General features: G+C 36.9%; 1 protein-coding gene across 4 annotated transcripts in view; it reads right to left on the bottom strand.

The window, feature by feature from the left end:
• Nucleotides 1-16,274, bottom strand: part of NAF1 (nuclear assembly factor 1 ribonucleoprotein) — a 45,864-nt gene that overhangs the window by 21,906 nt on the left and 7,684 nt on the right. For all 4 annotated transcript variants that reach the window (XM_063705625.1, XM_055384079.2, XM_055384080.2 and 1 more), the window contains exon 3: nucleotides 2,007-2,100. In XM_063705625.1, coding sequence (XP_063561695.1) covers nucleotides 2,007-2,100 — 94 coding nt within the window. The remainder of the gene's footprint in view (nucleotides 1-2,006; nucleotides 2,101-16,274) is intronic.

The following is a 16,274-nucleotide window of genomic DNA, read 5'->3' on the forward strand; positions in this document are numbered from 1 at the left end:
AGAAGAAGTAAAAGTGCTAGAGCTCACAGTAATTTTTATCGTTACATGAAAATTCCCTCCTCAAAAAGCAAAAACATAATCTCCAAATCTCCAGTTCTTTTAAATGACACAAATGTTAAAGAACTGATCTACCATAACAAAGAGAAAACACACGCACACACAAACACACTCTCAATAAGTTTTTAGAACATCAGAGCCACAAGTAAGAACACTGTTACATTACACAGATAATACCATGTCAACTAAGGGAATAAAATATATTACCTCAGATTATCAAAATTAATTCAAACAATTTCTTTTGTATCTCAATTAATTTTAACAGTGGGTATTTCAGGCTGGGCACGGTGGCTCACGCCTGCAGCACTTTGGGAGGCTGACGAGGAAGGATGGCTTGAGCCCAGGAGTTTGAGACCAGCCTGGGCAACGCAGCAAGACCTTGTCTCTATTAAAAATCTCTATTAAAAATCTGCAACAGTAGCATGTGCTGATTTTGACCCATTTACTCTTTATTCCCATTAGGTTGACAATTTTTTTAGTCTATGTTAGTCAAAATAGTATTGTTAAAAATGCAAAAATGACATGCATTATTCCATGTATGTCAGAGTTTACATTTATTTTTTTGAGGATCAACATTATGACCTAAAATTTTTCTGTATACATCAAGTCTAATAAATGTTTAAATCATACCACATGATCAAGAAATTAGTTGCCTGTTTGATTTATCTATATATATTATTAAATACCATAAGATAACTCTAAAACTAGTAAATGTAATGATTCCAGAATCACGGAAAGAATTTTAATTATTATTTTTGAAAAGAAGGTTCATTTTAATCTACATTTTTATTAATAAACTGAAAAAGTACAAAATTATGTAAGTATTAATTTTTAAAAATATCAATATAGACACTGTTAGAAAAAAGTCAAAAGAAGAAGGTCCTATTTCTACCACTGACTCACTATACAACTGGTCCTAAGAGCAACTGACTTGAATTTTTCTGTTTCCTTAGGTCCTGTGGAGGCTGGTGGGCAATCTAGGTCCTCTTCACAGTTCCAAAATCCTATTACTTTGTCAGTGCTGAGTTCTATTCTCCAGCACATCCTACTACGAGTTAATAGTACCTATATTAACAAGAATCTCACAGAACAAACTCACATGTTGGGGCTAAAGAAGTCTAAAATATTAAGTTCTCTTATAACTCAGCAACTTCATATTTCATGCCATTAATAACAGTATTAAACTACAAAACTTTCTCACATGTTTTTAAGACAAAATCAAAGGTGGTGAGCAGAATGGCTCCCCAAGAGATATCCACACTCTAATACCTGAATCTGTAAATACATTACATTTTTAAGAGCCTTTGCAGATCTGATTAAAGTTAAGGACCACAAGATAGGGGAGATTATCCTGGATTATGCAGGTAAACTCAATCTAAAAAGCCTTTAAAAGCAGAGAACCTTTCCACATGTGGTTAGAGTGAGGTGAGATAATGGAAGAAGGCTCAGAGACAGACGTTACATTACTGGCTTTCAGGATGAAGAAAGAGAGCCAAAAGTCAAGGAATGTGGGCAGGCTCTAGAACCCAAAAAGAGCAAGGAAATAAGATTCTCCCCTAGTACCTACAGAAAATAACTCAGCCCTGTTAACACCTTTGATTTTAAGCCCACTGAGACCCACATGAGAACTGTATGATAAAATTGTGCTGCTGTAAGTCACTAAGTTTGCAGTAATTTGCTATAGCAACATTAGAAAACTAATAAACCAAATCAAAGGAAATTCCGGAGGAAGTATGCCAGTAAAAGCAGACATTTAAATTTCTATAAAGAAACTGTATTTATATATAATTTTAGTATATGAAAACTGAATTTTATCCCTTCAAACTTAATGACTATAAAATAAAGTGTTAATTACGTATGTCAAAGAAAATTTACTAGTCATAAAGTCATTGATTCAATTATTAGTGTGTGTTTGGAAACAATTTTTATTAATAGAATTCTTAACATACCTAGTTGTTCAATAATACTTGAAACCATCCCAAGAGGCTTTAACTCAATATCTTCAGGCAGAATAATAGTGAGTTCTTCAACAGAAGGCAGTTCCTATAATTTAAAACAAAACAAAACAAAACATTAAACTTCCTCCAGCTTCAACAACTTAAAAAAAATAAATTTTCCATTTAAAGTGCTACACGTCTCTGAAAATGCTTTAAGTGCTTAGAGCATCTCTTTAATGTTATCCTTTTAGTGGTTGCAGACTTGTGATAACACTTCTCTCCCTCCAACATTTCTCCACCTAAGTGACTCAACAGGTCTCAAATATACACCCCAAATTCAGTTAGACTAAGAACACAGACATAAGTACTATTCTACATTCTTTCAGTCACACTTGAACAAGAGACTACCTACTTCCTGTAAAAAAGGCTATTATCAGGCAGAGACATTCCATTTGAAAAGAAATAATTCTACTGGTAACTATAATTTCTCCACATAAGTTCTTTTAGCTGTCTTGTTAAATTGGTTAGTTAATTAGTTTGACTGTGATTAAACAGAACACAGAAGCAGCAATCTTTTCTGGGACTGTGTCAAGAAGAGTTGAATGGCCTCTTCAGGAAAAAGGAAATGACACCTATCAGTGAAATATTGAAGTCCTGAAAAAAGAATATAGGCTTTAGCCTATAAAAACTATGAAGGTGTTGCCTGATACCTTCTCTCTCTAGGTTAAAAAATAAGTTTCTTTACACCTAAAGATTTCTCTTTTCTTACACAGCTGCAAACTGCATCTCAGTTGCTATGGAAACTAGATATTGAAGTACAGATGAATCTGAAGAGAAATCTAAGAATAAATCTGACCTTAGCCTTTAGATTAAAAACACAGCTTTCTGTTCTTGACCCTTGCCAAATGATCTAACTCTCAGAAGGAAGCTTTTCCTCAAGATGGCTTGAAGTGCAAAGACCCTACCAATGGCATTTTAGCAGTTAAACTGGGAGAAGGATAACTTTTGGAGAAATGTTGGAAAAGGTGGGAAAACCTACATAACATGAAGTATACTGCAGACGAATGCATCTTGAGTAATCATATTACCCCTACGGAAACTTAAACTAGGTTCTTAAAATCATTCAACCAGAGTTGATAAGCAGACATCTAAAATATACTTTGTTTCTGGGATATGCTATTTTCTGATAAAGGATTACTTATGGAGAGCAACACTACGGGTCTCAACCAACTGATGCAGAAGGAAGTCAGCAACATGCCTTTGTATGGTTAGTCTGCCTGGTGTTAGAGGAAATTATTTTGTTTTATCCATCAGAATTCTTATGAGTACTTTCAAAGAGAGAATAACCACTTGCCCTTTCATCATATTAAACGTGGAAAGCCTTATCTTGGGAAGACCATGGTTTGAAAGTGGTTCATGTGTGTATCAGAATGCAGAAGGGAGTTTAGTTGTTAGAACAAACTGTGACATTAAATAGCCTTTTTACAGAAGTTCTTAGCTAAAGCAATCTCAAACTTTGTTAAATATAAGATTGGATAACTATAATTTTGGGGGACTGCAGAGAAGAGGGCTTTAATGATATTTCAGAGGGCAATTGTGAGGGGAGTTTCACATTGACTTGGGTTCTGGGAGTGGCTCCTCTTGTAAGTGGCAAATGTCATTTGCTAATCCAGAAGTACAGTGATAAAATCTGTCCCATTACCTAGCCAAATTATAAGATCTAAAACAAAAATTTCAGTACTTTTGGATTGGGATAAAGCCTACTGGTTAAATATTCTCAAATAAACAAGTGCTATTTAACCAGCAGGAAAGGCCCCTGGTTTTGTATTTTCTATTATGAGAAATAAAGGCCCATGTAATATAATAGTTATGCTTTGATATAAATCTAAACTGATACTGTTTTGCTTTTGTTGTTTGTTTAAAGTATAAAAGTAAAACATGTTCCTATTTTTACAAAAGGAAAAACTCAAGCAGTTATGGAAGGATACAAAGTAAAAAGTGAAAATTCCCCTACTTTATTCCTTTCAACCACCCAGTGCCAAGCCCCATAGATAGCTAATGTTAACATGTATCTTTCAAATACCTCTACTATGCAGATATAAACTTTAATTCTAACTTCAAAATATTTTTTACTTAAATAAAATATCCGTATTTTAAATACAAGGTACCCTTTTTACTGATCATACCCTGCACATCTTTCTATAACAAACAAAAACATGTATCTAATTTTATTTAAACACTTAGAATATTCCACTTTTATCAGTGGTACTATAATACACTAGCTGCCTGACACAACATATATCTGCCCTTTCAAAACTTTTGCCACTACACACAATGATACAACATTCTTTTACATATATCTTTGCGTAACCCCTGTGATAAATTATTTTAAGTGGTCCTGATAGACTAAAACACATGCATATTTAAAATTTTGACAGTTACTGCTAAATTTCTTCTTAAAAAGTCACATCAATTCACATTTCCACAATGTATGAGAGATTTCCCCACAACCTTGCCATTACTGATAAGTAAATTTTAAATCTTTGCCAGTCTTATGAATATAAAATAGTATCTTGCTTTAATTTGAACTTCTTCATTCATAAGGAAGAGTGAACATCCTTGCATGTATCCTGGCCATTTTTATGTGTGTTATGAATTGTTTCTTGTATAACTTTACATATTTTTTAAGGGCTTATCTTTTATTAATTTATAAAAAAAAAACCTTTGGATTTTCAAGGACATTTGTCTTTTATCAAATATGTAGTAAATATCCACTCCCTTACCCCACAGCATGTTTTTTAGCTAAAGAACTTAAACTAAACAATTTCAGTCGTTTAGTTAACCTTTAGCATTTTAATTTTTATGTAGTCAAGTATATATATATATTTGGCTTTTGAAACTTGTGTCACATTTAGAAAGGTCCTCCCTATCCCAAAATCACTGAAAATTCACTATTGTTTTCTTTATTTCTCTAGTTTCTTTTTTTTAATATTTGTGTATTTGGTCCATTCACAATTTTATTCTTGTATAAAAGTGCAGCAGTGATTGGCTTTATCTTTATCCAAACTACTAGCCAGTTATCCTGACATGCTGTAGAATAATCCATCTTTTCTCTCACTGATTTGAAAAACAAACTTTAACATATACTAAGTACACTTATATATTTGGGTTTTTTACTGAATCTCCATTCAATTTCACTGATCTAGTTCAGTGTCAGTACTAAACTATTTTAACAACTGTGGTTTTCATAAAACATTTCAATATTTGAGATGACGGGCTAGTTCCTTTACCCAATCCATAAATATTTTTCCCCTTGGAATTTTTTTTAACTGTTCTCACATATTTATCTCACTACACTTCAGAACTATTTTGTCATATTAGTGTTATCAGTATTGATTGAGATCACATTTAATTAGTTGTCTTCATAAAGGGTCCTATACAAATGCTTAGGCTTATTCCAAGCTATTTTATATATTACTTGCTATTATAAATTCCTATCTAATATATTTTATTGCTATTACAAATAGACCCTTTATAGGGTATTGCTTGAACATAAGAAACCATCATGCTGAAATTTACTTTTAGTAATTTTCTTGCATATTTATTATACAACCATATTTTCAAAGAGTAAGTTGTCCTTCTTTTCAATATTAGTACAACATGGCTTTCATTTTTCAGATGATACTGGCTGACAATTCCAAATTCCAGAATCTCAAATATGAAACAATTGTGATGACAGTGGACATTGCTAATAGGAATGTTCCAAATCCTAAGCATAATGATGCATTTTTATCGGAATTTCTTTTTAATGGGTTAAGAAAGTATCCATCTATTCCAATTTTAATAAAATTTTTAAAATCAGAAATAAGTGTTGAGTTTCATCAAATATTCTTTTATCATTTTGAGATCATTATAACGTAATTTCCTGTAAGTTGAGCAGTTCAGTCTACAGGATCTGATGAAGTCCTGATGTTCTGCTCTGAAGAGTACTAGGAGACATCCAGTATGACGAAGATAAGGGAAAATATATAAAGCCAGATTATTTGTAGTGAGTCAGGGTCTCACAATTTTGGTCAAAAACAGTGTCTGGCAGGCCCTCTTAGTTCCTGTTGCTGTTCCATGTTTCCAACCTATGTACTGGAAGAATGAAAAGTTTTGCCCACAAAGGTGAAGGTTCTCTGATTTTGCGTAGAACCAAACTTTGGGGAAAACAGACACAGACACTGTTATCTGAAATCACCACCATATTTCCAATACCAGTTCAGTGATCCTAGTGAGAGGTGACAGCGTGCTGGCAGTCTTCACAGCCCTCGCTCACTCTCCGCGCCTCCTCTGCCTATGCTCCCACTTTGGCGGCACTTGAGGAGCCCTTCAGCCCACCGCTGCACTGTGGGAGCCCCTTTCTGGGCAGGCCAGGGCCAGAGCCGGCTCCCTCAGCTTGCAGAGAGGTGTGGAGGGAGAGGCGCCAGCGGGAACCGGGGCTGCGCGCGGCGCTTGCGGGCCAGCTGGAGTTCCGGGTGGGCGTGGGCTTGGAGGGCCCCGCACTCAGAGCAGCCGGCCAGCCCTGCTGGCCCCCGGCAGTGAGGGGCTTAGCACCCGGGCCAGCAGCTGAGGAGGGTGTACTGGGTCCCCCAGCAGTGCCAGCCCACCAGCACTGCGCTCGATTTCTCGCTGAGCCTTAGCTGCCTTCCTGCGGGGCAGGGCTCGGGACCTGCAGCCCGCCATGCCTGAGCCTTCCCCCGCCTCCGTGGGTTCCTGTGCAGCCCAAGCCTCCCGGACGAATACCACCCCCTGCTCCACGGCGCCAAGTCCCATCGACCACCCAAGGGCTGAGGAGTACGAGCGCATGGCGCGGGACTGGCAGGCAGCTCCACCTGCAGCCCCGGTGCGGGATCCACTGGGTGAAGCCAGCTGGGCTCCTGAGTCTGGTGGGGATGTGGAGAGTCTTTATATCTAGCTCTGGGATTGTAAACACACCAATCAGCACCCTGTGTTTAGCTCAAGGTTTGTGAGTGCACCAATCGACACTCTGTACCTAGCTGCTCTGGTGGGGCCTTGGAGAACCTTTATGTCTAGCTCAGGGATTGTAAATACACCAATCGGCACTCTCTATCTAGCTCAAGGTTTGTAAACACACCAATCAGCACCCTGTGTTTAGCTCAAGGTTTGTGAATGCACCAATCGACACTCTGTATCTAGCTGCTCTGGTGGGGCCTTGGAGAACTCGGGTGTCGAAACTCTGTATCTAACTAATCTGATGGGGACATGGAGAACCTTTGTATCTAGCTCACAGATTGTAAACCCACCAATCAGTGCCCTGACAAAACAGGCCACTCAGCTCTACCAATCAGCAGGATGTGGGTGGGGCCAGATAAGAGAATAAAAGCAGGGGGCCCCAGCCAGCATTGGCAACCCGCTCAGGTCCCCTTCCACACTGTGGAAGCTTTGTTCTTTCGCTCTTTGCAATAAATCTTGCTACTGCTCACTCTTTGGGTCCACACTGCTTTTATGAGCTGTAACACTCACCGCGAAGATCTGCAGCTTCACTCCTGAAGCCGAGACCACGAGCCCACCGGGAGGAACGAGCAACTCCAGACATGCTGCCTTAAGAGCTGTAACACTCACGGCGAAGGTCTGCAGCTTCACTCCTGAGCCAGCGAGACCACCAACCCACCAGAAGGAAGAAACTCCGAACACATCCAAACATCAGAAGGAACAAACTCCAGACGCACCACCTTAAGACCTGTAACACTCACCGCGAGGGTCCGCGGCTTCATTCTTGAAGTCAGTGAGACCAAGAACCCACCAACTCCGGACACACTAGTACTCTGTAATATAGGAACGTACAGTTTCCTAAAAAAGGCCAGTGATGGCATTAAGTTGCCTCTTGATAGTAACAAATCTACCTATAAAAGTGATGCACATGAAGTCTCACCCCCAAATACTCCACAAAACATAAAAGGTATATAAAAACTAAATAGTATATACAAAATATGTAAGCGGTAAGTGAAACCATCCTTGTACAATTCCAGGTTAAGAGCCTGTTATAGAGTCTGCCTTTGAAAATACAGTTAAATGAAGCAGTATATATTAATTTTGAAAAAGGCACATATGTGGAGGTCTGAATTAAGGGAAAACAGATCTATTTGTTTCTTTTAAATGAGCATGCTAAGAGAGGAGGACAGGCCGGGCATGGTGGCTCACGCCTGTAATCCCAGCACTTTGGGAGGCCAAGGCAGGCGGATCCTGAGGTCAGGAGTCTGAGACCAGCCTGGACAACATGATGAAATCCCATCTCTACTAAAAATACAAAAATTAGCCGGGCATGGTGGCAGGCACCTGTAATCCCAGCTACTCAGGAGGCTGAGGCAGGAGAATCACTTGAACCTGGGAGATGGAGGTTGCAGTGAGCAGAGATCGCACCATTGCACTCCAGCCTGGGCGACAGAGCGAAAGACTCCATCTCAGGAAAAAAAACAAAAACAAAAACAAAACAGAGAGAGCGAGAGAGGAGAACAAAGAGGAAAAATAACCCAAACGCCAACAGGAAGGCACCCAAGAGATGTGCTTTCCATGAAAATTTTTGGCAGGTTCAGAGAGAACTTTAGAAGGTTCGAAGGGGATAGATCTCTGAAAGGTACAAAAAGCGATTTCCTTTGGCAGCCATGTCAGACAAGGTAATATAAGATTTTTGTTTTGATGTATGAATGCCAAATGTCACCATCTCTTTCTCAACTAGCAAATTTAATCTACTGTATCACTACCAAGCCTAGTCATTCTTTATCAAACTAACCTGCTGCTTTGCTTTTTTCTAAACACATTGTTGTCCAATATTTCTGTATTTATTTAATGTCTATTTCTCTAACTACACAATAAATCCAACCATAACTAGGACCTTTTTAGTCCCAATCATAACGAGGACCCAGTCTTGCTCATGGCTATAGCACCCAAAAAGATGGCTAGCGCATAGTAGGTATTTAGTATTAATATATATCTATTAAATGAACTAACCTACCTCTTCAGTCCAAGCTTAGCAAAAATCTCAAAAGTCAGTCTTAGTCTGAGCAGAAATCAGATAATGAAAATATAACCCGATATAGAATCCTCAAAGAATGAAAAAGACTTGAACCTAATCTTCTCAAAAATAAAATTTAAAAGCCAGGCTTCCAAGGAAGCTTAACTGCCTAGGATTGATGCATAGGTACCTCTGGGTTGCAGCAGCAAACATTATTACAATTATTAGATTAACGCTTGGCTCCCTGAAAACACACCTGCTGCCCCTCCTAAGATAATGAATTAATCTCCTCAGATATAAAATCTCCTTTAAGGAAATAAAAATCAATCACCTTGCTTTTCCACGTTTCAGGGAAGGGTGTATATGTGTGACAGAGAAGAGAAACACAGACGCACTCCAATAAAGGGGAAAATACGGCCAGAAAACATACTGTGGGACATTACCATTTTGGCAGTGCACAGAAGATACAAAGAATTAGATGTAAAAGGCATACTAATAAACTAAAAAAATTGAAGGTAGAGGTGATAGGAAAGGCCTGGGATAGAAAGACCTTCTTCATCACACATAAGCAACAACCAAGGGTACTAAAAATAAAAGACAAGGTGATTTAGTGCAGATTAGAAAGATTAAAGTATCTGCCTGGATACCAACAACCCCTGTTAAAAGAATGATGAGTCGATAGGAAAGACTTTTTGTTTTATTTACTCAATATTAGATACAAATTTAAATTTAATTAAAATTAAATAAAATTTAAAATTTGGTCTTCAGTCACACTAGCCACATTTCAAGTGAGACAGCACAATATGGACATCCCCAACACTGTAGAAAGCTCTATTACACAGCACTGCTTTACATCCTCACACATCAAAAAAGCCCTCCATTACAAAACATATTCCCAGGCATTAACAATATCAATTTATTTCTGGCCATTAACACAGGTATAATTTTAAGACCACATTTTAACAGCATGCACCATATTACTAATGAAGTCTTAATGCTAACCTGAATACTCTACTTGGGAAATGAAGATTTGTGATAAATCTATATTTTAATTTCATTGTTTCCCAAAATTAAAATGCAACTAAAAACCTGTTCTGGATGCACATTATCTGCGATTAGAAATAACTATTTTATCATACAAATAAAATTATTGTAAATGTTTACTAACAAAAAATCAAAGAACAGCAAAAAGTTTTTCTGGACCCATTTATTCAATACTTCTACACATAACAAAGAGTAGGAAAGGAAAGGAAGAAAACTATTTCATTCACATCATTAGCAAATGAAAAGCCTGCATGGAAATAAACATCCCCAAACACCACAGCATTTGGCAAATGAACTACTAAAATTCAACATACTAAAGAAGCTCCACCATTTATTTCCCACACACTACACAGTTCCAAGTCAAAAGCTTTATTGAGAGGCAATATAATCCAAGCAAATACAATTTTAAAAAGCTTACATTAGATGATACATTCATCCTTCACTTTGAGAAAATATGCTACATGATTATTCAGAAACCAAATAATGAGAAAGTCCAAACGACCAGATTCCAACGTTGCTATGCAGGTCTCCACAAATACTAAAAACACAGCAGTTTGGAATGTATCTATTACCAGTTCAGATCTGCTCCTCCCCACTAATATGATTTCAGACAAGTCTCTTTCTTTCTGGTTTCATTTTTCTTACCTACGAATAGTAAGGAAACTGAGCACAAGTTCTAAACAGTTACACAAATGGCTAACGACAATTTAAATGTCCAACTGCATGTAATCAAAAAGACAACACATTAATACAGAAATTATATACTAGATCCCAAAAAAAAATTACTGTGCTTCTGTGATAACAGATACTCGTAACGATGGCATTAAAGAAATGCAAGATCCTAACCACACTTCTGGAATATCCATGAAAGAGCAATTATTGTCTGTTTTGTAAGATTATTATATTTTAATTTTCTAACATCTGTATGGTCTACAAGGTTATCCAGTTAAGCAAAATATTCAAAAGAGTACCACATAACATTAAAAATCCATCCTATTAAAAATGAAGTTATAGACATACCAGTCAAAAAGTGGGTGCCTAAAACTTTCAACGCAAAAATGGAAGAAGCTAATATGTCAAAAGTGGCCCTCTGAAAAGGTAACACTTATAATTTACAACACTGTTGACTTTTCAAGCATTTGTGAAGGCTTATTGAGCAAAAAAGAGTATAAGTAAATTGATGACTTTCTAAAGTAAAATTATATAAAGAACTTTCCATAGGATTTTCACTCACAAATATGGAAAAAGGACAACAGAGGTTGGTGGGAGAAGGAATCAAACATTCCAAATGAAAACTAAACCTTTTTGGTGTCAGTTTGGGGAGAATTGAGAAAAGTGAGGAAGGTGGGATGAAATTATCTAACCACTTTTCTCATATTACCCAACACAGGACATGCACGTGGCAGCCAATTACCTGATGCTATTAGGTGAGCCTTCACTTTTCAGATATGGTTGGAAAGTAGGATCCAATCCCTGGAGTACTGAGAGCCATGACTGAATTTTTTTTTTCTCTATAGCTGGTAAAACATATTGGAAAAAGAATGGATTAGGTCTGTACACTTTGTGTCAACTATGACCATACTTAACATGTATTCTAATTCATTAACTTCTTCAGGGGAAGTAATTTTACAAGTTTCCATGAAACGCAGCTATTTATCACCAGTAAGCATTAGTCCCCTCATTAATTACCCTATTGTGTATGACACTAAACTTAAGACTCAGACAAGTCAATTAAAAAATGAGGGTCAACATTTCTTTGAAGTGTCTTGATATTTTTCTTTTTTAAATGAATACATTATTATCCTGTTTTTCTCTAAAATTACTGTTAAGAGAAACAAAGTTCATAAGAATACTTTCAAAATTTAATTTGCTTAAATATAAAACTATAGTCCATCTCAATAAGAAACCTCCAACAATGAATATAACTTTAAGCCTATCTTTTATGTTAATTGAGTGCATATTTCATCAACTTTAAGACACTGATTTTATATATCACTAAGATAAAAAGACTGCCAAATAATTGTAAAATGCCACAGAGTATTAGCCTAAATTTTTCAGAAATCCTTATTACCTCCCCTTCCACTCAATCCTATCACTTCTTATATGCAGTACACCATTCATCTGACATTCAACCATTAACTCTCTGGTGCTACTTTGCTTTCAGCTAAAGTGTATATGCTCACTCTCTAGTTCCATTGCTCTTTAACAGATATTTGTCTTTATCTTCTAAAGCAATCAGCAGAATTCACTTATTAGAAACTACTGAGGAATGGGGGAATCTAAACAATTGAATGTTTCTGTGTAATAATAATTATACATGTATATACGCAGGACATAAATGGATACTCTACTGAATAAAACAGTATTTATTTCATGTTTATGGAATCATTCATGCCTCATGTAAGCTTTATTTAAATATTCTGTAAGATATAAAACTTTAATTAAAAAAACCCTGAGTATTAATTATTTTTGAAGAACACTATTGAATATTAATGAAAAATGATCTTCTTTAAGTATATAAACCATTGCTTAAATAACAAGCACTTTGGGAAGAATGTTAATAAGTGCTATCAAAGTGTATTCTAAAATAGAATTTAATAGTTCCAAATATAGTAATAAAAGCCTAAGTTAAAAGAGGCCTGCATTCAGGACAAAATTTATAAACCAACTTATGCCTAGAAAACAATATATTCAATTGATAATTACTAAGTGTAGACCAAGATGCAATACAATTTCACATATGATGGGAGATCAAATATTCTACTGCAACTTCCAACCACTTGAGTGGTCCAGATATTTCCACACATTCACGTTAGGACATTTTAGAATGTGTCCACACTGCCACAATCAGGAGAATAGAGTGTACTCAACCTAACTACCAAACGTACTTATTTTATAAAATAAGCAGTCACCAAAGTATGACAGCTAAATTTCCCCCAAAATTGCCAATAAGCATTAATTTTTTTCTTGGTCATGCTACATTATATGCCTAAAGACACATTATTATCCCTACTGAAGTATTACCCACTTCTTATCTCCATAAACATTGTGCTAATAATTTTTAAATGTTATGTGAAGCCTTTCAGGTTTTCAGAAAACAATGGGCACTAATTTATAAAACTCATTTCTGATTAAGACTTTAAAAATTATAATCCCAAATATTTTTATGACCCTACACTTTTAATTACACTTGATACATTTGAATGAAGAGTTCAGAGCATCAACTGCTGATAAAATTGTTTAAAAAGAATCTCAATTTTCCAATTCATCAAAACACTAAATACATCCTATGTGGCTCAACGTAGTTCCAAAGCTGTAATATGCATGCTGCTTACAATGACTGTGTAGGTTATATATAAACCTTCTGAGCATTAAAAAAGAATTTATGTTTAAAAGAATAATTTTACCTAAACTTATTAATTGTGACATTATGAAGAGAGCCACTTAAGACTCTCCTTTTTCATTGCCACTATAGCTCGCTAATTCCTCTTTTATTCTCTTCCCCCTTAACGTACCCTCACATTAAAAAAAAAACAAAAACAAAAACAAAAAACTGGGTTATAACCACATCTTGGGATGGCAAGATTTGGTTATAACCTAATTTTAAAAATTATATCTTTCTAAGGTTTAAGAACAATCATAAAGTTATTTCACTGTAGTTCTCATATACCTAAAGATCTGCATTGTACATAGTTAGATCGGAGAGATCGAACAACCCACAATGGAAAGATTTAAAGGGATAGATCCAGAGAGGCGACATTCCTGCTTGAAGCACAGACTAAATGGAGGTAAAAATTAAGCTAAGCATGCCTGAGTGACAATAGGAAACTGCTAGAAAACTCTTTAGAAAGTGGATGGACATAAAATTGGGTTAAACTGGGCTAAATTGGGCATGTCTACGTCCAGATCCCTGAAGGTCCAGCACAAATTCTAAAATTGGTTTTAACTGTTTGGCACACTTTAATTTGCGTATACCTTTTGGCAGAAAAGTTCATTAATTTTCTTCAGAATTTCATTAGATAGTTAATAGACCACATAGAGCTTGAAGCTCCATCTAGCTAAGATACACAACCTCTGCTGCCTAAAAGTCTAAGTGACATATCAAGAGGCCTGAACAAAATGGCACATACCACACAAGCTAGGAATAGTTGTGGAGAGGAGATGCTTCCCAGAAAGAATGGACTGTCATTTTCCAAAAAAAAATCTAAGCTAAATAACAGAATTGTCCCAAAAGTAAGCAAGGAAATACAACACTAATTAGCCAGTTCATGGGACACTGAAAGCAAAAGATGCCATTTTTAGAGCCAGAGATACTGAAATCCATGTATAAGCTAGAATTAAAAAGATAAATCTGTCCAGGCACGGTGGCTCACGCCTGTAATCCCAGCACTTTGGGAGGCCAAGGCGGGTGGATCACCTGAGGTAAGAAGTTCGAGACAAGCCTGGCCAACATGGCAAAACCCTGTCTCTACTAAAAATAAAAAAATTAGCAAGGTGTGGTGGTGGGCGCTTGTAATTCCAGTTACTTGGGAGGCTGAGGCAGAATAGCTTGAGCCCAGGAGGTGGAGGTTACAGTGAGTCGAGATCGGCCACTGGGCTCCGGCCTGGGCGACAAGAGCGAAACTCTGTCCCCCCTCACCAAAAAAAAGAAAAAACCAAAAAACAAATCTATAGATAAACAGAGGAAGCCAACCAATAATGAAAGAATAAAATGACAGAGAACTGTGAGACTATCCAGAGGCATGTAAAAGAAACAGTGTGACTAGCCTTCACAGCTGCCTTAGTTCCTAGCTGCTTTCGAATAAACTTCCATTTCTCCTGAGGTAATACGAGTCTCTGCTCCTCCTAACAATGAGTCCAACATAAGTCGTACATGATATCACTTCCAAGTATTTCCCTTTCCCTCTAGTGACTATAATCCATTATTACTGTCTGCCCAGCATCCCCTTTTGGAATGGATATAAGCTCCCTTTCCTGTGAAAGATAAACCATTCCATGTGGTTTATATAGGGCTGATATTACACCCAACATCCCACCCTCCTCACAATACATACACATTCACACTCCCTTTCTGTCAACTGGCTGTTACGCACTCCCACCCTCTCGCACTAGCCCATGTGCTCTTTCAAGTGTTCATTTTCCTACACATGCTCTCCTCACTCTCTCCTACACACTCGCCTACACAAACAGGAGTGACTATGTGACTCACAGCCAAGCAATCTGAATACCCATTCCACTAGCCTCAGTGATCTGTTCAAGGCTGTGTAACAGACCATAGGCCAGCAAAAGTCAACTCCAAGACTTTCATGCAAGAGTCTATCAGTGGTAAAACTGCCAGCCCTGAGAAACGGACAAAGAGGCACACTCCTAAACACACTACATACCTGTAACTATACACTATCCTTAGTACTCAGGACAAAGTCATTCTTTTCCCCCAAACTTAAGATTTGAAACCCCGAAGAAGTCCTTATATCTTCTTTCAGACCTGTAAGCCAGAGATTTAGGGCAGACTGGGAAACTCATCAATTCCTCTACCTATCTCTAGCAGCACAGTGGTCTGAAGGACTTCCAATAAGTTTCCCAAATAAAGACTATAATTGCCTCTTCCATCATTCCCAAAGATCCATTGAAATGGTCATAGAGAGGAACAGAGCAACCCATCATTCCAAGTTTGAAAATCTAATAACATTCAAATGGAATTTTGTCTTTTGAGGCAAACATACACTTACACAATTCAATAGCATTTTTAGCAATTAAATTTATTTGTCTCCACTTTATTTACTGTCTGTGTCTCTCCATTAGACACTATGAGAGCAGGAACTGGACTGGTCTTGTTTACAGCACCTGGCAAATGGCAGGTGTGCTATAATAATTTCTTAAAGAATTAATAAAAATAAAATGCCTATTCACACACTCATTCTATAATCATGTATTACTTTGGCCTGAGAACCCATTATCTGTAAAGCACTCCACTGGGGACTATGGGAATTACAAGGATCACATATGAACTCAGTCCTCAAAGAACTTGTTCTTCGACTCCTTGGGGCCACAAATCCTTTTTGATCTTCTGATGAAAACAGAGACATTCTGTTCAGAAAAATACCTAAACAAATATGCTAACACTTTGCATTAAATTGGAAGAAATTCCCAAGGTAAGAATTGCAAATCTAGTAAGATAATGATATGTATGCATTTACAGAAGTACTGTGGTCTTTTCTTTG

This window comes from Gorilla gorilla, chromosome 3 (genome assembly GCF_029281585.2).
Source record: "Gorilla gorilla gorilla isolate KB3781 chromosome 3, NHGRI_mGorGor1-v2.1_pri, whole genome shotgun sequence".
Lineage (NCBI taxonomy): Eukaryota > Metazoa > Chordata > Mammalia > Primates > Hominidae > Gorilla > Gorilla gorilla.